Source organism: Sciurus carolinensis, chromosome 5 (genome assembly GCF_902686445.1).
Source record: "Sciurus carolinensis chromosome 5, mSciCar1.2, whole genome shotgun sequence".
Lineage (NCBI taxonomy): Eukaryota > Metazoa > Chordata > Mammalia > Rodentia > Sciuridae > Sciurus > Sciurus carolinensis.
The window spans coordinates 54,436,837-54,462,375 of NC_062217.1; the positions used below are offsets into that span (position 1 = coordinate 54,436,837).

A 25,539-nucleotide genomic window follows, 5' to 3' on the forward strand; every position below is an offset into this window, starting at 1 on the left:
AGTGCTGGCAAGAATTTGGAGAAAAGTGACCCCATTCACAGTGTTGGTAAGAACATAAATTGATATACCATTATAGGAATCAGCATGGAGGGCCTTAAAAAAAATTAAAAATAAAAATTGCATATAATCCAGCATTCCCCACCAGGCATACAGTCAAAAGAAATGAAATTCGTATATGGAAGAAATATCTATCTTCGTATGTTCATTTTGCACTAGTCACACTAACTAAGAAAAGGAAACTACATGAATATTCATCAGCTGATGATTCAATAAAATGGAATGCTACTCAGGCACAGGAAGAAAAAAAATGAAATTCTGGCATTTGTGGCAACATTAATGGAACTGGAAATGATAATGTTAAGTGAAAGAAATTAGGCGCAGAAAGACAAGTAGAAAATGATCTCACTCTTAAAAAAGCTCATCTAAAAATGTTTATTTCAAACATTTTGTTTAAAGTAGAATGTTTATTACCAGAAGCTGAGGAAGAGGAAAAGGGTGAGAGGGCAGGATGGCCTGCATATTCTCAAAACAATTTAACATTTCCTCAGTAACACAATGAGGTGGGCACTACAAAGGATGCTTTGTAATATTCATTATATACTCTTCACAATAACCCCATGAGATGGGCATTATGTCCCCCATTTTATAGAGGAAAAAACTACAGCTATAAAGCCAGGGTTACATACTTGCACGGTGGACTCCACAGAGTCCCTCACTTCTCATGTACACTCCACAGCATGGTGTTAGTATTTACAGCTCAAATACTTACAGAACTGAATAGAGGTACCAAATGATGAAAGATGGTCTTAATAAAAAATGGCAAGTTTTTAAAGCCTTTAATATAAATTGTGGGATGAGGGTGAACTGCTGTGGGGCAGTGGTAAGGTGGCAGGAGATGAGAGGAAAATTATTTTAAATCAAAGAAGAACACTTTAAATAAAACATAATAGGATTTCTTTTAATCAGAGAAGCAGTGTGCCACAGCAGAAAGAGCAATGGCTTTTGACTCAGATCTGTATTCCGTTCAGACTGGCTGCTCTTTTTAGCTGAACTTCACTTGAACATAACTTTTTCTTCTGTACAAAATGTATCTAACATTTGCCTTGGTTCTTTCCCAGAATTGTTTTGGGGAACAAATAAAACAATATAAATGAAGTAAATGTTTTAAAAGTTCAAAAAAATATGCTGTCATTACTGTTCTTGTATTATTGTCTAATGAAGGAGTTTCATGTTTTGCCCTGATCTCATATATACTTTCATTGTCAAATGCATTATAGTATACTATTAAAGCAAGATCCAAAACTGGATAGGTTGGAGCTAAAAAGGTGGCACATGCCCATAGTCCCAGCTACTCAGGAGTATGAGGCAAGAAGGTAACATGAGGCTAGGAGCTCAAGGCCAGCCTGGGCTACATAGAAAGATCTTACCCAAAAAAAAGGATTAGGCTGGTGCTGAAACTGCCTTAAAATATTATCCTAAGTTACACGAAATATTCCAGGATAGGTCTCTTGAATTATCAAAAGAAAAGCCACATACATTTGAATAGGCAGCAGCCAAGCCCAGGTCCCTGACATTCAGCTCCCTTCTACCAGGGCACAAATCAGAAAAGCTAACTTAACGTCCTTAACCTTTCCCACCAAAGACTCAGCTTATTGAAACACAGGAACATTCAACCATCTCAAAAGTTAATTTATGTATTTTATAAACTTGAATTTATAAAACACATTAAAATAAAGTTACTTTATCCTGAAAGTTTGTTTCTGTTACAAAAGGATTTGCTATACTATTTAATATCAAATTCCTATATAACATACAAGCCAACTAGAAGTCCACTGCACCTACTTTTGAGTGCCCTACAGTGCCCCACCCACTTCCCATGCTTGAAGTACAAGATCAACTTACATTGCAAACTCCAGGGGACTTTATCTGTTCCAAACTGTGGGGTTGGGGGGAAAGAGTACATTCAGAAGAATGAGCTTCATTTATTTTTTTCAAGTGAGTAATAATGTATAACAATTTTTTAGGTTTTTTTTTAATTTTTTTATTTTAATTCATTGTACACAAATGGGGTACAACTATCGTTTCTCTGGTTGTACACAAAGTAGAATCATACCATGTGCACAATCATACATGTACATAGGGTAATGATGTTTGTCTCATTCTATTATCTTTCCTTCCCCCACCCCCTCCCCATTCTTCATTTCCCTCTACATAATCTATTCTTCCTGTATTCTTCCCTGACCCCCCCCCCATTATGTATCATCATCCACTTACCAGAGAAATCATTCAGCCTTTGGTTTTTTGGTCTTGGCTTATTTCACTTAGCATGATATTCTCCAACTCCATTCATTTACCAGCAAATGTCATAATTTTATGTTTCTTAACGGCTGAATAATATTCCACTGTGTATATATACCACAGTTTCTTTATTCATTCATCAATTGAAAGGCATCTAGGTTGGTTCCACAATCTAGCTATTGTTAATTAAGCTGCTATAAACATTGATATGGCTGCATTACTGTAGTATGCTAATTTTAAGTCCTTTGGGTATAAGCCAAGAAGTGGGATAGCTGGGTCAAATGGTGGTTCCATTCCATGTTTTCTTAGGAATCTCCATACTGCTTTCCAGAGAGGCTACGCCAATTTACAACCCCACCAGCAATGTTCAAGTGTGTCTTTTCCCCATATCCTTGCCAACACCTATTGTTGCTTGCATTCTTGATAATAGACATTGTAATTTGGGCTCACCCCAATGTACGCCAATTTTAAGTAGAAATCCTGAGTGACAAACCATGAGATGAGACAGATGAAGCAAAGAACTGCCTGCCAGGGGAATATGTACTTCAAGAAATCATAGTCAATAAGAGATGCCCATGTTAAATGGGGAAGAGAAATCCTGAGAGAAAGGTGTACAGTAACAAAGGTAAAAGTTTTATAATTTGTTAGGCTTGATAGCTATAGATAGGCCTGAAAACTGCTACCAGAATTAAAATACAAAGTGAATTTTTATGGAAATGAGGCAATGCTCCCCAGTCCACAACTAGACAAGTGACTCCATTCAAATCCCCTACAATAGTACTATTCTTTATTGCAAGGGAAAGGAGGAGGGGAAAAAAAGGCTGTTTTTATTCATACACATGACCAAGACACACACACCCAAATCTCCCCATTTGTCAGCATGTAGGCAGTGTCCAAAAAATGCATCTATATTCATGAATCTATAAAATTTCTATTAGTATACATCATAAATATGCTATACAACTAAGCATGTAGCCAAAGTGTTTTGTGGTCCCAAGCATTTGAGAGTCTATTGTGGATCCAGACAAAATAAAGTCACTTCATTGAGCCTCTTATGAATCTAATTCTATGAGGATTTAAGAATAAATTTCTATTTCTTCAGCAATGCAACACAGAATACACTGTACCTGGTATCAATGGGATATATTCTAATGGGATAAGGTACTCTCAACGCATCTCATAATTACTTGTGTCTTCAGTTCTTTTGAGATTTAGCCACAGACAAGAACCAAGTGGTACATTCCTAAAGAATACTTAATTACCCATTTTCTTCTTCTCCAATCTTTCTAAATTACTATTCATCAAATGTTCTTTTCAGATAACTTCAGGATGTATAAGATCCACATCCATATTTCTCAATTATAAATTGTACTGCTCATCTTATTTTAGGCTTGGTGAGGTAGCATAGAACTTTTTATACACTTGTGTGTATAAAAGGAATAAATTGTGTTTCAAAAACAAAATGACATCTTGAACACAGCCAAGTCATTGGGATAATCTGTGGTTTATCACTTCCTAGCTCAAAGCTTTGTCCACTAAACTATGATGTCAGAAATCTAAGCTTGATTTGTTTTTAAGTGCATAATCCATTAACTGTTTCCATATGCCATAACTATTCAGGTAAGAAATTATTTATAAACCACTTTATTGGCCCAATCTGATAATATGATGCACCTGTTATAAAATGTGATTACTTCAAAAAGCTAACAATTGTGGAACCAGATTTTCATATTAAATCAGTCTAACTGAATTAGACTATTCATATACTTCCAGAAAGTCCTTTAATCCCTATTAAGTTAACAGTTTGTGAATAATGAAAGTAATTAATATTAATTTTAGTTGACAAATCCAACACCAATAACCTGTTAGTATACTTCAATCTATTTTCCAACAGCCTGTTAAAATTAACCAACAGATGCTTCCAATCTGGTAAAACATACACAGGTCATTAGCACTATTTTGATGATACCAAATGTTCAATATATGAATATTGTGATTAAATTTCAGAGAGATATATAAACAATGTTCTTTTATAACCTTGTTAAGTCTCAACAGAAGCCAAAGATCGTAAAATATGGCAGTCTCTTCTAAAATAAAAATCAGTATTTGTTGTTTCGTGTTCCAACCCATTCTTATGCTTCAACTGAGAGCTTGACTAAGATTTTCAAAAACTCTACAAGCAATAGAAGAAAGATGATTCCCTTATTCACTCCCATGCTCCCAGTCCTTAACTCAAGGCCAAGTGAATGTGCAATATACACTTGTCAACTGAAATAGTGGCAATCAAATGGAATAACAGAAGAAAGGAAAGAATAAAACAAAAATGGTAATATGGAAAAATGCCTATATATGCCAAGTGCAGTGGCAGATGCCTGTAATCCCAGCAATTCTGTAAGCTCAAGCAGAAGCAGGAGAATCACTCTCAGCAATTTTGAGAGACATGGTCTAAATAATTAAAAGGGCTGGGGATGTTGCTCAGTGGTATAGCACCTCTAGGTTCAATCCCCAGTACCAAAAAATAAAATTAAAAAATGCTCATATGTATTTTCAGAGGAATTTCAAATATGGAAAGCTAACATGTATCTCAGAAACTTAGAAAAGAGAGACGAAAACCATACTCAACAGCAAAATCAAGTATGAAACAATGATACAACAGAATTGCAGGAAAAAAATGTAGAAAAAGGAAAAGGCTTTTAGGAAAAGGCTGTACGTCCTAATGTATGACAGAAGGCACTTTCCCTCTACAACATTATAAATGGTCTCACGCAGATTAAGAAACAAAGTAAGATCTAACTGAGGGGGAGAAAAAAGTATGGGATGTGTGTGTATGTGTGTGTGTGTGTATAAGTATATGTGTGTGTGTATAAATAAATAAAATAAAGGGCAATAGGAATTAGGAGAAAATGTCCTTATTCTTAATAAAATATCTTGCTATATCTATAGGAAGGTGAGAAAAGATGACACTTGGAAAATAAAAATTGTTTTGTAATCAGAAGATAAGGAGAAAAGATATCAGCTGAGATGTGGTAAAGACTAAACAAGGTAACACAAAAGACACAGCTCCAGGACTGGGACACCACATGGGCTGTAGGTATTAATTCCTCCTTCTTTTCCAACTCTCCGGATATTAGACCTATAAACCCCAGTGATCTGAACATAAATGTTCTGGAAACCTAAAGTACCATCTACCGTAATGGGGGAAAAAAATTAAATTTACTGATGAAAAAATAAATAAATAAAGGATAGGTGAGAAAAAAAGTTCTAGTTTAAGGCCTGGATTCAGTTCCTTTGTTCTCATAATCCATTTCAAGTGATTAAACAGCATACAGGTTTGGCATCTATCATTTTAGATGATATCTTTTTTTTTGAGGTGCTGGGGATTAAACTCAGGGGTACTCGATCACTTAGCCACATCCCCAGCCCTATTGTGCATTTTATTTAGTGTTGCTCAGTGCCTCACCCTTGCTGAGGTTGGCTTTGAACTTGCAATCCTCCCGTCTCAGCCTCTCGAACCACCAGGATTACAGGCATGTGCCACTGCACCAAGCAGAATGTCCACCTTTGTCATCAGAGAAATCCTAGTTCTTATTTAGTACAGAATCATTGCAATAAAAAATGGAAATGCATCATTTCCCTAAAACATTTCATATTCTTTATTAATCTGAATTCTTGTCCCTCCCCTGCCTAGTTCACAGGCAGAACAATGATTAAAATCAGTCAACAGCCAATGCCTCTCCACTCCCCTTGCACACCAAGGAGTAGAGAAGCAACTGGATTTTCACCTTGGAATGAATAATGTGTAAGTAGTCAGGATTAATTCTGAATTCTTCAGAAAGTATAAAATGTATTCAAATCTTTGGAGTCAGGGGGATAGGCAAATATTGAGATGTAGGCCTCAGAAGCCACACATAACTAAAGAGACTTCAAGGAGCAGCAGCCTGTCCATTCCACCAGTCCACAGGCTATCCTAAGCTTTTTGAACATCTCTCTTTCCCTTCCTTTCTTATCTTTTCCTAGCTATAATACACAATAAAAGCAGCAATGATTGGCCTTTTCCAATTAATACTTTACCAGTAATGCCAAAAAGTATACTTAGAACTCCTAATATAATGCTTTCTAGAATTTATTCCTTGAGGTACTTTCACAATCCACCTCTAGTTGGCATCATGAAATGTTGGCATTGCTTACGATCACACCTTTTCTGTTAACCCTGAAAATATCATCCATGGACATACACACATGCACACACACACAAAAGGGAAATCTCCATTTGAGCTGAGACAAAATGAGACAAAAGATGCTTGGTCCCCTGCCTGCTTCTGACTCAAATAACAGAGATTCCAGTCAAGGGTTCAGAATGAACAACGACACTGGGAGGCCAAAGAGGAAAGAAATGATCATCATTTCTCATCTCAATCTGTACAACTAGTATTAGACTGAGCAAATACATCTTTTTTTTAACCTTGAATCCCAAGGCTAAAGTTAGATGACTTAAGAATTTTTTAAAGGTCCAATTATTTCATTTAGGGCTAACACTACAGTTAAATTAAAGACATGCTAACAAGTTTCCCTTTTGAGCCTCATTAATTAAGAAAGTAATCAGAGTAAAGAGGGGAAAAAAGAAAGAGTAGATGGATGGCAGCATTACTTAAATAGCTTTTAGGTACCACCATTTGCACCTACTAGCAAAGCACAGAGAAAACTAATCAATTCCAGATTATGAAATCTGAAATTCTGAAGTGTTTTACATGTAAATACACATTTTAACTGCCATATACTTTGCTTGATTGCCTTGAAGAGTGCACTAATCTTATTCAAGGAAAATTTTGATTCTCCATAATCAAAAGGTAAAATTAAGATCTGCTTACTTCACAAGTTTTCCCATGGTGAGCTTGCTGAGAATTCTCCATTTGCAAAGACCACAATATTTTATGTTTAATGTTTTAGTCAAGACAAATGTTCCTCACAGAAATATCTGGTAAAGGTTTTTGAAGTACCACAAATTCTAGAAAGTTACTTTATTTTATAATAATCTCTTAGAAAGAATTTCTAATTTACAATGAACTTTTAAAAACATTTCAAAGGAAAACAAATTTTTAAGGTATCTGCCAATATCCTTGGGTTGCTGTGATGATCAATTTAAATTGGGTACTTGGGGCATCTCTAGCATGGCATTTTAACAAGTCAATTCCTCCCTCTATACCCAGGCCTCCCACCTGCATCCTCCCAGCACAATCTCCCCCTGCCAGCTCTGAGTTCAATGAGACTAGGAACATAGGTGGCACAGGGCTAGAGTGAAAAAGGTTCTTTTCAAAACTTAAAAGGTAATAATTGATCTAAAATGCCTTGTGCTACAAACCTAAAGTATTAGTTTTACATACACATAAAAATTAACTTAATAATGTATGTGAATATCAGCCATTGAATTTAAGTGGCAGGCCCATGGGAGACTGGATAAAATAAATTCAATTTTCAGACAAGAGTACAACTCAATTTTTTTTTTTTTAAATCATACTGCACAGGTTAGGCTATCAAAAAACAATTTTCAAAATGAAGTCCTTTGCTTTTAAGAAAAAGATCATAATAATGTAAAACACTTCTCTTTCAATTCAACTTTGAATACACAATAAATTTGATCTATCTCATTTGTTTATACCAATTAATTATGGAACAGTTGCTATAATACTAAGTGTGGCAAAATTCTGACTAGAGAAAGGCTGACATTTCTTTCTTCTATTTCTCTGACTAAAGGGAATTCTCAAGCTAAAATTGACCCTGAAAATATCCTTAACAAAAATTCTAATTTACCCCAATAGAACATCTTCAAAACAACTATTATACAAAAAATTTTAAATGAAAATTTATATTAATCATTTGCATTTTAAAAATTGCTCATCTTAATATAATGTTCAATAAAATTTGCTTTTGTTTAAAAGAGATCATTGTCATTATCATGAGATCATTATCATTCATACTATAAAAATATAAGGGATAGGATTTCTAAAATAATGTTTGTAGAGGTTGGCATAAGAAAATTGACAGTTAAAATTCTAAATATAAATAAATAACCAAGATGTCAAGCTTACCTTTTTGTTGGCAACAAAATGTATTCTCAAGTTTACAAAGTAAATCCGTATTTTCATATTTATTTTCATTCACTTTTATCCAGAAACAGTTTTCAGTCATTTCATGAGGTCTGATCTGCAATCAGGGAGAAGACTGATTCACAAACAGCTGAGGATTTCACCTGTCCCAGCCCAATTGCAATGTATAAAACCAGGGTCCCAAAGCTGCCAACAGTTGTTTATGAAGTAACCTCTGAAAGATTTTTCCCCAAAGTCTATTCAATGAAATATAAATTCTAAAGAAGATTTAAGTTCTGATGAGAAAGGAAAACTTTCCATGATCAAACAGGTATGGACTGCAGTTGAATGAAATAAAGTTTATTGCTTCTCAATTGTATTTCTCAGAGTCATTATTAATGTTCACCAGAACTACAACTATTGAAGGGCAAGATATGTTCATTATAAAGCATTTCCCCAATTTATGCAACCATAAAACTATCTTTCTGCAGGATTCTGAATTCCTGTGGACTAAATATCAGCTTCTGGCAACACCTAATATTTTTCCCAATAGCTACCAACAGACATAACTTCCTAAAAGCAGTAACACTTGTATTTTTGAAAAGTTCTACATAAATATAAGTTTCTATCACAATAATTGTGAATTATCAATTTAATTACAAATCAAATCTCATTGAAACATCAACTCTTATCAAATTTGTGAACCAGGACACCTTAGTCCACTGCATAGGGCTTTGTCTCAACATGTCTAATTTTTAAATAAAAATAATACCATTTTATTCATTTTCACTTTGATTAGTGTTCCCACTGGAAAGTATATATTAGTTAATCCAAAATTAAATTTTAATCTAGATGAAAGTATGTTATTCCTCCATTTATATGTTTCACCTTTAACCAATTCAATCTTCTCATGCTGATTTCAGGTTTAAATTCCTTCTTTGGTTTCAACCCAAATGGCAGTGCTGGTGGAGGAGGAGAGTTTCGTCCGCCAAAAAAGCCCAAAGGAGGAGGTGGAGGCACAGGACCACCAAATGGCAAGGGCATTCCTGGGAGTGGGGGAGGCGGGGGAGGAGGTGGTGGAGGTGGCAGCCCTCCACAAGAGGGCAGTGGAGGGGGAGCAGGAAGTGCTGGGTGGCTAGCTCCATCTTCTTTTGAAGGTGGTGAAGAAATACTGACATCAGCTGGCAAGACGCCAAACTAGAGGAAAAAGTAACAAGAGAAACAACTGAGAACATGTTTACAAATATGTATAAAAGTATACGTCACTCCAAATTAAGATACCATTTTTAACCAAAATTATTAGTATGATTTAACCAAAAAACAACATTCCAAGAACATTTCATTTCTAATTTAAGAATTATGTAATTTTGTTCTCAAGAAAATGTAATTGCCAGAAATATAATTCCCAATTTGAAGACAGTTATGGCTACCCAGGGGGAAATGCCCAATGGGGAAATGGGTATAGAGATGTCATAGGTTTGAAAATCAGCTGTCTACATGATGCCAAAAACATACAAATGGAAAAGAGATAGCCTTTTCAAGAAATGATCCTGGGAAAACCAGAAATCCTTTTGTGGTAGAATGAAAACTAAACCCTATCTCTCATCCTGTAAAAAATTCAGCTCAAAGTGGATCAAAGATCTAGTTATTAGACCAAAAACCCTGCACCTACTAGAAGAAAATGTAGGCACAACACTCCAACATATCAGCTCAGGAACTGACTTTCTCAACAAGACTCCTAAAGCACCAGAAGTAAAATCAAAAATCAATAAATGGGATGATATCAAACTAAAAAGCTTCTCACAGAAACAATCAAGAACATGAAGAGAGAGCCTACAGAATGGGAAATCTTTGCCGTCAGTATCTCAGATAAGGAGTTAATTTCCAGGATACACAAAGAACTCAAAAAGCTTAACACCAAAAAAAATAAACAAATAATCCAATCAATAAAGGGGCAAAGGTACTGAACTGACACTTCTCAAAAGAAGAAATACCAATAGTCAACAGCTCTGGTCATTAGAGAAATACAAAATTAAAACTACACTGAGATTTCACCTCACTCCAACCAGAATGGCAATTATCAAGAATACAAGTAACAATAAATGTTGATGAGGATATAGGAGAACGGGTACACTATACATTGCTGGTGGGACTGCAAATTGGTACGACACTCTGAAAAGCAGCATGGAGATTCCTCAAAAAACTAAGAATGAAACCACCATTGCAACCAGTCATCTGATTCCTCAGTATATACCCAAAGAATTTAAAGTCAGCATAGTACAGTGACACAGTCACATCAATGTTCATAGCTACAAAATTCACAATAGCTAAGTAAGTTATGGAGGCAACCTAAGTACCTTTCGACAGATGAATGGATAAAGAAACTGTGATATATATTCACAATGGAGTATTACCCAGCCACAAAGAAGAATGACTTTAAGACATTTGCTGGTAAATGACAGATCTGAGGACAATCATACTAAGTGAAAAAGCTGATGCCAAGAAACCAAAGGTTGAATGTTTTCTCTAATATGTGGAAGCTAACCCACAATAAGGGAGACAGGGAAAGGAAGAATAGAAGTTCAGTAGATTGGACAAAGGGGAATGAAGAGAAGAAGAGTGAATAGGATATCAAAAGACAGAGGAATTAATCTGACATAAATTTCCTGTGTACATATATGAACACACCACAGTGAATCTCACCATCATGTACATTCACAAGACTGAAGTCCTAATTAGAATAAGATGTATCCCATCCTTGTATAATTCTACCAAATGAACTCTACTGTCATGTATAACTAAAAAAAAATAAAAAAAAAAACAAAGAAAACCAGGTGTCTATAGATGACAACCCAAACTAAGAAAGAAAATGTTAGCTCACAATATGACAATGATATGTAGGATGAGAAAAGGCTTGCCTATAGAATTCGATGGAATAAATAAATGCATTTAAGTGATAAGTACAAAAAAGAAAAAAAAAAAAAGAAGAAACAAACTAACAAAAAAAAATACTAAATAGTATTTCCACATCATGCCTTTGCACAAATCTTCTCCATATGTCCTAAAATAGTCTAAAATTTCTAGTAGGGTCTAAATGCATATCATGATTGGGTCACTAAAAATTGATCTTTTAAGTAACTTTCTTCTAATTATATATAGTATGTGCCAACTTAATAACACTAATTTCAGGGGCCCTTGTAGATTATTCTTTCTGCCTGGAAAAATCTTTTCACTTGGTCATCTTTTACCAGCTTTTCCAGACTAAGTTAACATATTCCTTCTTCAGGAAAGTTTCATCTTGCCACTCATTTTACACTGGTAGCATAGCACCCTATGCTTCTTCTCAATACCTCTTATCAAAAGTGTGAAATAATCAGGAGGCTGAACCAGGAGGAAAAGCCAAGAAAGTTTTGGCAACTTAGCGAAACCCTATCTCAGAAATAGACCCTATCTAAGAAAAATCCAGGGATATAACTTAGTGGTAGAGTGCTTGCCTAGTATGCCCAAGGCCCTGGATTCAATTCCAGCACCACACAGACACCAAAAGGTGTGAAAAAAATTATTTAAGGAATCATTAACAATTATCTCATTGATAGATTAAAAACTGCATGAGGGAAGTGACTATATTTATCATATATTAGAATATATGGCTCAGGAGGTCAGACACTAACATGGTGACAACACAGCTCGTAACTATATTCCCAGTGCTCGTAACTATTATTCCCAGTGCCTAACAGTGCTTGGTAGTTAAGCAACTAATGGGACAAAGGAAGGAAATCACAGATAACAGAACATACTGTATTCATAATCTTCAGAGTAAACATAGCTTTGATTAAAGAGAAGGGTCTTAGGCTGGCAACAGTGGCACACTCCTGTAATCCCAGCAAACCAAGAAGCTAAGTCTGGAGGCGCTTACAAGTTTGAAGGCAACCTCAGTAGCTTAGTACAACTTGTCTCAAAATGAAAAAAGGAACTGGGGAAGTAGCTCAATGGTAAAGTACCACTGGGTTCAATCTAAGTAATATGAGAGAGAGGGGAGAGAAGAGGAGGGGAGAGGAGAGGAGGGGAAGGGAGAGGAGGGGAGAAGAAAGGAGGGGAGGGGAGGGGAGGGGAGGAGAAGAGGAAGTGTCTTAAGACAAAGGGACACATTTCAAGAGAAGTACAAACAACTGAGGAAAGAATTTGCTAGTGTTTTTCAAAAAATGAATATGTTGACCATTATTAAATTTCTTAATTCCAGGCTTCCCTATGATACCATAAATACAGATCATCATTACATATAATATAACTAGGGAGATTCCTTGATTTGTTTCAAAATAAATCAAGTACCATTCATAATTTATCCAAAGATAGTAGATACATTTTTTTATAAACTAGAATTTTCCAGGATGGATTTGCAAGTAATCTATCAACTGTGATAATTAAAAAGAAAATTATTAATTTTATATTAGCCAAGGACAGGAAAAATACCATAATGTTTCAGCCCAGCCATTGCCTGCAAGTCACAGAAAACATCTTTTTTAAACATGAAAGATAAGTGCCATAAGAGGAAAAACATTCAGTGAAAGGTGATACTTCTTCCATGTAGAAAAAAAGAAATATCAATGAGAATGATTTTCCTGTAAATAATTTTATTAACAAAAGTTAAAATCCAACAGATTGCTATCTCTTAAAGGTATCTTCAGACAGCCTTTATAACAAAACTATTCACTAAGTATTTAAAAGAAAACAAAAATGGCCAATAATTCAGGAAACAGTATGTCTGAGACTCTTTCATAACCATAAATCAGGATGAAAGGAAAATAGCTGAACTACGATTAGTTGCTCATCATCCTGTATGTAAACGTACATGAAGAAATTTAGCTCTGAATATTCTACCCCCTTGCTTTCATCCATATGAAGCATGCAGATGATGTATTTCTTGCTATCTAATGTTTTATGTGTAAAGCGTGTATGTGAGCTATCTGCTTCATAATCCAGATTTGCTCTCTTTTTTGTCATGTTTTAAATCTGTTTACTTTTGGAAATTGAAAAATTATCAGAAAATAGTCTCATTCAGCTAGAGGTTATCTTTCACTGCAAGGTACCCATAGGCTGAAGGTTTTGAAAAATAAATAGCATGAGCAATAATTTCCTGTAGAAGGATGAAGATCAGTGATGAATGACAAATCTAAGAGCAAAGGAATTTCTTAATCGTTATGCTTAATTAGTTAGGAAACATTACTTAGGAAACGTGTGACCTTAGAAACAAAACCCAAATGATACACAAGGAAGCAAGTTAATTCCTAAAAGATTACATACTCCTAACAATACAGAGTAAGAATAAAGTCAAAAAGCAATTTTAAAAAATAGAACAGAAATGCATATAAACAATACTATGAAAACATACAAGTGCAATTCAAGTTGAAACATTTTGATGCCATACATATATATATATATATATATATATAAACATGACCTTTGTCCCCCAGGTGTGGTTTACATAGCAAAATCACCCAGAATGGCATTTTACCTGAGATCTGAAAGCTTGTAGTTCGACCTGAAGCTCATTAATCTTTGCCTCTTTTTTCTGCAATTGAGCCTGAGTTTCTTGGTGGTCAGTAAACTCTTTTTCAAACTGAAAATAGAAAGAGTAAGATGGAAATGAAAAGCACTATTCTTCATATAAAAATAGACTCTAATGATCTGCCAATAAAACGTACATTTCTAAATTGGTTTTATAAAAGGAGTGGTAGATTTTGTGATTAGTCACCCACAGTCTTTCTCTAAGTCTCTCCAATTCCAGGCAAAATCATTCATTCATAAGGGAGCAGACGAAGACAGAGATGCAGTATATGACCTTCTCTCAGCAGAGCAAACGGGCTCATAGTTATCTATGACCTTGGCATTTTTCTAAAAGTCCCTAAATATCATTCTGATTTTGTGTGAAAGTAAGAGAGCAAAGCATTATATCGAATTCCTAACTGCCCCCACCTTTATAATCCTATATTTGAAACTTATCTGAAGTTTATCAAGATGATTTAAAAGCATTCCACTTCAATACATTTCATTAAAAAACAACTCCATTCCATAAAAACATCAGTTACTTGCTTTTTTCTTATAACAACATATCTCCTAGTACCTTTGAGAGATTAATGGCCAAGTTAATCTAGTGCTGTATCTTCAGGGAGGAGGGCAAAAAATAAAATTTGGGGATTCCAATGAGTTTTCTAATTTATATAGTTACTCATCACAAGTTCCCATTTTGCATTCAAATAGCTCCACTATGCCATCATCAGGATTGAAGACCTCTCCTAAGAAAATTGAATTTAAATAGGGTATGGTCTGATAATCAAGAACAAGTATTTAGCTCTTTTTTAAAAAAGAAAATAATTATAAGAAGAGACAACTCCTTCACAAAAGTAGCCTCTAGTCTTTATACAGTCAAACCTCAACAAGTAAAATAACAATATAGAACTCAACAGTATACAAAGGGCTTTTATTCGTGTTTAGTTCAGAAAGGGATCTTTTTTTGCCCTTAACACAAAGAGGTAGTTACTAGTCTGCAGCTAGTAAAAGATGTGAGACTAAAAAAGTCAGATTGTCTGCCTTCCAAGTCTGAATCACTCAGAGATGAAACCATGCCACCTCCCTAAAATTAAAGTTTAGATAATGCTTTTCAGTCTTTTAGGATCACAGCAAAACTGAGCACAAGGTCAAAATACTACGTATCCCCATGCACACATATAAGCATCCAGTCTCCTCCACACCAGAGTTTTAAGAACAGAAAGAGACATTTTTAAGTTTTATAACCAAAACTGTGAAATAAGAAATATTATTTTAATTCCCATTTACAAGTCAGGAAAGTAAATTGCAGGTTACGGATTGTCACACCATAACCTGTGTTCTCTGAAGACCACAGAAACTAACAGGTGAAAACTGCCCAAATGTCCTTCAGCTCACCAGAACCTTACAAGGTATTATCACTCCCACTACTACTGCAGCTCCTCCAAACCACTCCTACCATGAAGTAAGTGAAAAGGTGCTAATCCAAAACCTAAAGTAAGCAATTTACAACCCCAGCCACACTCAGAGGTCAATTCAAAACCTCCTGCCACTCTAGGTTTTAACATGGACAAGCTAAATCAATTGTCTCAACACCCCTGCTACATTCTCGGCCCTCTGTATTTTGGTCCTTCATCTTACCCCTTACAACAGAATCTTCCTTTTTTTTTTTTTGCTTCAAAGACAATTTTTACAGTGTTCTTTGCCCATTCTCACTTTTCCAAGTTGTTGGAACTTCATTCATTTCAGTATCTACTACAACTTCTCAATCACTTTTTCCCTCTAAAAACAGTGAGTTTCCAAATTTTAAATCACAGTCTCACATTTAGTTGTATTTCCACAGCTGTGCACTTCAACTGGCCACAATTGGTTAAGTATAAATTCACAAAAATCAAATAAAACTTAAAATTCGGGTCCTCAGTCACACTAGACATTTTAAAGGATGAAAAAGACACACAGTACCACTGGTTACCATGTTGAACAAAATAGATTATGAAATATTCCATACTCTTTTAAGGGGCAAATCTGCTCTAAGCATAAATATTTACAAATAGAATAAACCTCCATATCTAACGTCTTTTCTATATGTTCCACTACAAGATCATGTTCTGCTTCTCCTCCTATTTATGATTTCTCCTCCCAATTTCTTTCAGGTTGGCAATGTATAGAACTTTTTCCTCATCCCTCTGCTTGTCTCATTCCAATTTCTCATAAGATGGTCTCTTCCACATCACCATTGATATACTGACGGCTTCCAAATCCTTATCACCAGCACATCTTCTCATCTAAATACCAGACTACTAATTCAACTGCTTAATGAAAAATGTTCAAGTGAAAAAAGAAAGAAAGAAAGAAAGAAAGAAAGAAAGAAAGAAAGAAAGAAAGAAAGAAAGAAAGAAAAAGAAAAAGAAAAACTTTTCAAAACCAAGCCTAACTTCTTCCCTCTACAAACCTTGATGTTTGTACATTAATATTCTTTGGAAATAACGATTCAAATAATATGACTTCTTTACTCTAAAACTTCTAGTGTCTTCATTATCATCATGAAATTAATAGCCAAGTACCCTCTGGGATCTGGCCCCAACCTATTTCCCATTATACAATAAATACCTACTAGTGTGCCTAGGACATTTCTCTCAGAGGTTTAGGTGCTGGAAGTAAGAGTGTTAAGCAGAACATGGCCAATGCTTCTAGTGGAGTAAAAGCAAACACCCCAACTCCATGAGAAGTAACAGCAATAAAGTCAGAGAAAGACTGAGTGGCACTGAGTGATTCCTGGTGGAATAAAATATAAAACCAGGCTTGAAGAACTTGAAGAGTTTGCTGAGTAGTGCTGCTAGCATGTCAAGCAGAGGGAATAGCAATGCACAGAGGAAGTACAAGCAATCCTTTGTCAGGGGCTCAAAAGAAGGTATAAAAACCAGCTGTGGGGATGAAGCTGAGTTACACATAGAAAGAAACCTTTTTTCACAAGTTCAATTTTGTAATATTCTATTTTATTAATTTATTTATTTAGGAATGAAATTGTTGAAAGGAATTTTGCAATAAACCAGATTTCTTTTGTCCTACAAACCACAGAAAGTTGTGAGGTCAAGTATGCTATCCATCTGCACTTTGGAAAACCCAACCAGCAGCAGTGTTTCGGAAGATGAACCAAAAGAAAAATGCTACAGGCACAGTGAATTAGTTTGGAGGCTATTGCAGTTGTCCAAGCAAGAACTGAGAACCTGTCTGAATTGAGCTGGAGGAGAAGATAATGGAAAGAAAATGAGACTACAGAATCCAAAAGTATGTGTATCTGACTGAAAGAAGAAACTAAGTAAGAGGAGTGTATCTAAGATGTGTGATTTTTCACATTGGAAACAAAGTGTTGTTAACATGGGGTAGGGTAAGTATACAAAATGCAGGGAGAAAAGCCATTTTTAGGAAGAAGAAAGAGGACTTTGGTTCGATATACTACACTATTCAGATTTGCATCATTATAAAAGAAATAACTGGCGGGCTCCTCATGAAAAATATGTAGTTCATAGTTTTGGAGATTCAAAGTCCAAATGACATTGTGCAGGCTCTATTGCAAGGAGCACCCTTGAGCTGTACCACCTCAAGACACAGATAACAGTAGTAGGAGTGTATGCCAGGGCAAGCAAGTGATTATATGAGGAACCAGGAAGAGGGAGGATCAGAGGAGTCAGGCTGGCTCCTTTTATATCAGTCCTCTTCCTCTGGCAAGGATTCAATGGGTGGCACAGCGAACTACCTTATTATCCAATGACCTAAAGGCCTCCCACTGGGCCCCAACTCTTAATGATTCCTCCTGCTCCCAACAGTGTCACATTGGGGAACGATCCTTTAACACATGACCTGTAAGAGGGACAAAATGAAGCTATATCCAAACTGTAGATATGTCAAGCTCAAAATACCTAGACGAAATTCAAAATAAATTTACATTCACTGATTCTTTGGATATCTCAAATTGTTACCTCACACTGGTGCTTCAGGGCTCACATTAGATAACACTTCTTAGGTAAGTCTTCCCTGACCACCCAAAAATAGATGAGAAATTCTTTCGATTGCCTCCCATGTCACATAGGATTTTTCTACCTCAGCCAATTATCATGCTGTCATACAAAATTATTAAAATGTAGCATCATATGCACAATAATATTCTCCAACATGGAAGCTCATAAAAGTGAGAAACTTTTCTATTCTATTCGTCACCTTTCAAATGCTTTACATTTATGATTAAACTCAATAACTATTTGTAGAATGAAGTGATGACCCAACTCCCATCAAATTTTCATGTGCTGAATGACTGTGTCAATAACATATATTAAATTTAACCACTCCTCCCACATCAAAAATCATTGAGTGGTCGCTTTCTCTTTTCTCTGTTTTATTACTGAGACAAAGTTCATTGCTACATTGCAAGAAAATTTTAAAAATGCTTATGATGTAAGAATGAAGAAGCCTTTTGACGATATCGATATGGACACTATTCTATGTTTAGTCTAAAATTCCAAAGGTCAAAGGGTTATTTAGGGGGCCAAAGGGGGGGAAATGATCAAAACAATCAGTCATAATTAGTACACTCTATCAAAATGTATTAAATCAACTTGGCAATACTAAAAGTATCTGTATTACTTACCAAAGAAATAAATTTCTATATCCCCCCTATAAAAGGATCAGATGAAATACAAACTTTCTTTAGCATTTTTGTAATATCTATAGTCAAATCACAGTAGCCCTGGGGATAAAAGGAGTCTCCATTAACAGCACACCTTATAAAACCTGATATGATAGCTTTCTTCTCCAAAAAGATTTGCTACAGCAATATTATACTTACAAAATTACACACAAAAATGTCAAGAAACACAGTTAAGGTTGAGGTTCTGCTTAATTTCATTCCCTAGGGTAAATGTATTAGTGCATCTGTACAAGAAGGTGGATAATTCAATATTTTCTATATACTATCTGACATTTCTGGTCTTCATTTTTCAAATTTATGCACCAAAATAAAGAATGTATCTAGCAACGATGATTCCTTCCTGCCTAAAGCAAAGTATTTACATGTGTCCTTATAGAGCTATCAGAACAAAGTTTTTGCTGATATATACAAAATGGTATGGCAATAGAAATCTTTTACAAAGCAAACATTTTTTGAATATGCCTAAAACATGATTTCTCACTTAAAAAAAAAAAACTAACCTTGAACAAGATCTTTGAATTACATTTAAACCTTGTAATTTAAAAGAAATCCTTTGAGAAATACATTGCTCAATTCAGATACACTATATACCTGAAAACGATAACCAGAGTAAATTCACACTATCTGGGCTGTATTCAATTCTAGCACTTGAAAGTTTATTACTACCTTCCCATGAAGGGTCAAAGGGCTTACAGAGCCTAGAATACAAGGCTCACAGAGGGAAGAGTGACACTACAACATGAACATCAATTAAGAGTAATAATTTGTAGACTTAATTTAATTAAGTGATCCATTAATCTGTTTCCCCCAATACACCAAGTCATTTCAAGGCAATGACAATATCATTTTCATAGCTGTGACACCGGAGGCAAAAAGGCTGGACAATAACCGCTCATTAACTATTTGGTGAGCCCAATACCATAGGACTTTCCATGCCAAAAAAATTTCAGTGGCGGGGCACGGAGGAGCACACCTGTAATCCTAGAAGCTAGGCTGAAGCAGGTGGATTGCAGGTTCAAGGCCAGCCTCAACAATTTAGAAAGGCCCTAAGGAACTTTCCAAGACCCTGTCTCTAAATAAAATACAAAAAAGTTTGAGGATGTGGCTCAGTGGTTAAGCGCCCCTGGGTTCAATCCCTGGTATCAAAAAAAATCAGTTTTTCATATGTTACTCTTTAAAGAAAGAAATGGTACCTATTCTTTGCAAGTTGTATTTGATTGTCAAAGTTTATGGAAAAGTGTAATTCTTTCACTATATAGTTAGGACCTGCAATTAAAAAATGTGCACACCTTGGGATGGTGCTAACACATAGGAAACGTTCACTTTATAAATATTTCCTGTGGCTTGGCTATGGTGGCAGTAATTGTGGTAATTATTATTATTCTACTGACACGAGAAACCAGCCCCAAGAATTCAAATGAGAATGAATACTTAAATGTGAAGAAATCAACCAAGAAAGTCTAATGGGTACATGCCAAGAGAAAGATAAAAGGTCAAAACACTACTTTAGAGAAAAGTAGGGAATGGATGGATAGTCAGAAATACTATTAGGTTGAAACTAATGAAGCTGACAATAGTCAACAGTTTTCAAGTATGAAAATGGCAACTTGATATAGTTCAACTTAATAATGAAGCAACTTTAGTCAAAACAAAAATTAAACCATTCTAAAAATTTAGATATAATTTCAGTCTGAAGAGTCTAAACTATGATTTCTTAAGATTTACTCATCTTATGATTCCAATTCTAAACATTTTATTCAACTATTCATTCTCTCATTCAAAAAATATTTTAGTTCTTACACAAAGTCAGAAATGGTTCTTGGTACAGAAATAGTGAATAGGGCAAAAATAACCTCAAAGTTTACTCTGCAGTGAGAAACAGCTAATGCATATATACATATATAAATTTAGTAGCATACCAGATGATAACAAAAAAAATGGAAGAAAAATAAGGGGAAAAGAACAGGAAAGGCTAAACTTGGGAATGGGGAATGAAGAGTTTGAAATAACATGGTGGTCTAAGAAGTCATACATGGAGAATGGTGTATGAGTCAATACGTGAAGGAAGTAAAGAAGACAGGGAATAACAAGCAAAGTCCCTGAGGTCCAGTCGTGCCTTCAGTGCTTCCCCACAAAGTCTGGCAAGGCTGGTCAACCTTACTTACTTTTTTGTAAAGTTCTGATGCCTTTTCTTCAGACTCTTCTACTTTTGCTTGATCTATGCAAACATCTAAAAGCACAATGACAAAAATCTTTTAATTGCAGTACTACTTAAATTCATTGTAACTCCAATAGTTTAGTAAGAAAAAAACCATGGAAAGGAATTAGAAGTAATACTGATAAACAGTGAAAAGGTAAACAAAATGGAGAAATACATTAAAAAGCTGGAACAGAGCTGGCTTTATAAAGCCTGATACCACAAAAGGAAAAGAAGAAAAAAAGGAAAAAAAAGAAAAGACAAACTCAAGTACAATTTTAAACTTCTATCAGGCAAGAGGAGAGAATTTAATTATATAATATTGAGAAGTTTATAACATCAACCCATAAATATTCTGAAGGAAGAAGGAAAAATGAGACCAACAGAGGCTAATAGGAAAACAGGCAGCCATAATAAAGAGAAAATTAGGAGAAAAAAATCAACTACTAAAAGATTTGTTACAACCTAGTAATATGAAAATATAAAATTTTAAATGAGAACTCACAGCAAAGATTAAATGGTCCATAATGTCAAGTACTGGAGTTGGCATGGGGAAACCAACTCTCCTACAACCTAATAATCACAGTTTAAATGTTCCCCACATTGCTGATTAAAAAGTAGGAGCTACTTGCTAAAATTTTAAGTACATACTTCTTTCATGCAGCAATTCTATTTTTTAGGATTTTGCCTTTGGGCAGGAATACTCATTAAAATATTGTTTATGTTAACTAAAAGAACTGGAAATAATTTAAATGCTCATTAATAATGGATTAAATAAATTATGAAATATAGCTCTATGGTAGTATATTATGCAGGAGATATGATTCAAATAGATTCACCATTTATATTTATATATGTGTGTGTATATTATCCAAACTTTTTATTAATGAAACAAATACATGAACATAGTTTATTAGAGAAAAACTTAAAATGAAAAGAAACAGTCAACCAAATCACTGCATCCAAACTTTAGCCTGCTTCCTAAATGCAACCTCTCATTGATCTTTCTATATTAGATTATTCTGGTGGTTAGAAGAAACTTCCTATTATAGAAGATGAAGACAGTGTGCCTCCCTAATCTCAATTTTTTGTCATTCTATTGCTAAATTGGCTGGCTCCATGGCACTAAATAATTAACTCTCTGGTTCCTACAATATAGACAGTAACTCTTGATTACTACAATATATATTATATGCACCCCGAGTTTTTGAATCCCTTTCTCCCATTGCTGAACTTCATCTCTTCTCTTGCCTATACAACAGTCTCCCTGTATTTAAATCTATAAGTTTATTCTAAACATTTAAAATAAGCAATAAATTTATTAAAACTGTATAAATATGCTTCACTTATATAGTCAAGCAGTGTTCAAGCTTTCTATTTCTTTCTTAAGACTTCAATGACAAAATCCCACAGACTCAAGAAAAAAACATTCCTAATGACCAGGTAGAATATAGTTTTCCAACACTGTTCAAAATCATTTCTCATTTTGGTTTGCTGCCTGTGTAGAGCATGTTTTTCTTAATTTCTGTGTCCCCTTCATACTCCTTAGGAAATGCTAATTGTTTCTCTCCACAGAAACAAGCATTTTCTTTATCAAAGTCACTAATATTATCTAGTTCCTTACTCACTCTATATATTCCATTCCTCTTTCGGGGTGTAGAAGAAAAACACAATCTTGCAGAGTTATGTAGTTGAAAAGGTGAGATATGTGCTAATAACCTTTTCAGATCTTCCTGGATATTCTTCTTTGTGGTTACACCAAAATTTCAAATGGTACTTCTTAAATAGAGTCACATATATCAATGAACTTTCACTGTTACATTAGGAAAATGGATCACTGTTGTACTTTTAATGGATCTTTTGCCTATGCTAAATTTGTATCACCAGGTGGTCATTTAAAAAAGAGTAGTTTGCTGAGTCAAGCACATCTCCCAAATTTTAACACATCTCTTTATCAAAATAACCAACCATATTGGTTAATAACCTCACTAAACTCAACAGGAAGTTTTTCTTAGTACTTAGAAGCTGTCAAGGTAATAGCAATAAATATGAGTTTTCAAAATTCTAATTTTGACTTAAAAGTTCCAATTTTCTCATTGGTCAAAATTCTGCCAATCATTTTCTTTAAAGTACAGATTCACTCTATTCCAGTTTTAAGAAAATGGATGCTAAACACTTAGAGTAACCAGTTCACATGACAGTGTTTTAAACTGAAAGATTGTTTTTTACTCTTTTGTACTTTGGTACACACAACTATTTTATGCATTTAATTCATTTGTTAACATACAGTATTGAAAAAATGTACAAGAAGCAACATATAATAAAAATTATTCTTATGATTACATGGAAATTCTTTTTTAAAAACTGGCAGGTTTAGTTTAGTTTGGTTTGCTGTTCTGGGGTTCTATCCAGGAGTGCTCTACCACTAAGTCATATCTTTGCCCCTTTTGTATTAGTAGTAGTAGTAGTAGTAGTAGTAGTAGTATTTTGAGACAGGGTCTTGCTAAATTGTCATAGCTGGTCTCAAACTTAAGATCCTCCTGCGTCAGCCTCCCAAGTAGCTGGAATTACAAGTATGCATCGCGTGTTACATTGTTCTATGTACAGTAAAGAATATTCTGACTACATGTTTTAGTGCCACTGCCTTAATTTATAAATTTTACAACCATTGCTTTGCACCATCAGTAGAAGACATCAACAGATTAAAAAAGGCAATTAATAAATTATTATTACAATGACTATTATGATCCCCTGAAAGGGTTTCAAAGACCCTCTGGAGATCCATCATAAGAACCAATACCAGAGAGCTAACCCAAGTCATAAAAAATAATAAAACATTTGAATTTAACTGGAGAAATACTTACCTACAAATTGACTTAAATCTAAATCTAATCGTTTTCGATATGTAAAATCTGGATCCATTCCATCTTTATGCAATACAATCTGGGATACACACTCATCAATTAATTTGAAGTACTGTTGTCTAAAACCAAAGAAAAGAGTAAATGTATACTTATTACATCAGAACAAAAATTTTTGTTAAGCTTAATTTCAATTTCCAACAATTTGTTAATACAGTTTCAACAGGTAACAGAATTACATGAGAGTAAATATAATAGAAATCACTTTCCATACACTGATTTCAATAAATATTTTTAAATAGTGGTCTAGGAAATATATAGTGCTTTAAAGATGACTTTCGAATAAAAATCAAAACCTTTACTTAATTCATCAATGGTTATAAAAGACTAAGATGAAGAGATATGGGCTTGAACATAGTCCTCAAAAATCATCAAACTTCACTGTGCCACACCAAAATAGCTATCATTCATTCATTTTATTAATATAAACCAAGAAACAATATTTTCTACAAAAAAGTTTTACGGGAAGTTCTTAAAACCATATTGGCACATTGTTTTCATCATGTTTATGCAATCAAATTAAAAACTGATACTGTAGGAGCTGGGGATGTGGTTTAGTAGCAGAGCACTTACTTGTCTAGTATGCCTGAAACCCTGGGTTAGATCTCTAGCACCACAAACACAAACAAAACTGATACTGTAAATGATAGGTAATACCAAACTAGTATTTCTTACCCAAAAGAAAACCAGGAACATTTAATATGATGACAACATACCAAAATTAAATCTCAACTAAAATCCCCAAATAGGATCCATGTTGTTTCTGTAGTTAAACGTAGCCCATCTATATTTCTAATAGCCTAAGAACATTCCCTGAGAATACAGTCAACAAATGTGAAAGCAATACACACACACACAAAAAAAAAAAAAATTGTAAATAAAATCAAATTAAATGATGGAGTAGACAGTATTGTAATGAGGTTCAGAACTACATCCCCAATCACCTCCAAGAATTCTTTCTTTCCTTAAGGACTAGTATAGTGTGGTTTTTTTTTCCTCCAAACCCTCTCTACGTTGTGTGATGGTCAGTCTTCCCTATTAATGGTAACCTACTGTCTTTGACGTATTTACCTACCACCTAATAAACCATCTCTTATGCTGAATAAAATCTAGTATGGCTAAATATTAACAAAACTAAATCATTCATTTTCATGGGGTAAAATATTCAAGGAATGGTTCCTGGGTAAAGACTAAAACCAGAAGCTTTTGTCACCACTGTTTGTCTCAATTTTCTCAACTTCTTTCGAAGACATTAAATAATGTCAGGCCTTAATATTTTAGCCTCTACAATCTCTCTTACACTTACATTTCACGCACATTTATATATGTATCACATTTGAAATTTTCTGTGATGTATTCCCTTTCTATTCTTAATGTCATCCTAACTAATAATAAAAATGTTTTCGCTTTAATACTGGAAGACATTTTGTCATTTTTTAAAATTGTAATGTTGGTAAACTTTTTTTCAATTCCACAATGCCCAGTTATAAGTTCATTTCTGATGTGGCACAAATTTCATGTAAAAATTTTCAGCAAGCAAAAATAGCCAAGAATAATGCGTCTCTGGATCCTGGAAATGTACATCTAGAAAATAATCTCTACCAGAAGTATTAGTGAATTTGCCAGAAAAATACATGAATAAGTTAATTAAAGGATGAACATAAATTGCCATTACCAACAGAATGCCACTCTTCTTGGAGGATGTTCTGAAATCATATTCATTTTCTCTATAGTATTTTTGACAAATATCCAAAATTTATCTCCCTTGAGCATTTGACTATTATCATATTT

General features: G+C 34.5%; 1 protein-coding gene across 6 annotated transcripts in view; it reads right to left on the reverse strand.

Annotated features, from left to right (window-relative positions):
* The window catches only part of Diaph3 (diaphanous related formin 3), a 545,588-nt gene that overhangs the window by 291,729 nt on the left and 228,320 nt on the right, over positions 1–25,539 (reverse strand). For all 6 annotated transcript variants that reach the window (XM_047553083.1, XM_047553081.1, XM_047553085.1 and 3 more), the window contains 5 exons: positions 23,692–23,810; positions 20,796–20,860; positions 13,894–13,998; positions 9,270–9,578; positions 8,385–8,499 (listed from right to left, as the gene is read on the reverse strand). In XM_047553083.1, coding sequence (XP_047409039.1) covers positions 8,385–8,499; positions 9,270–9,578; positions 13,894–13,998; positions 20,796–20,860; positions 23,692–23,810 — 713 coding nt within the window. The remainder of the gene's footprint in view (positions 1–8,384; positions 8,500–9,269; positions 9,579–13,893; positions 13,999–20,795; positions 20,861–23,691; positions 23,811–25,539) is intronic.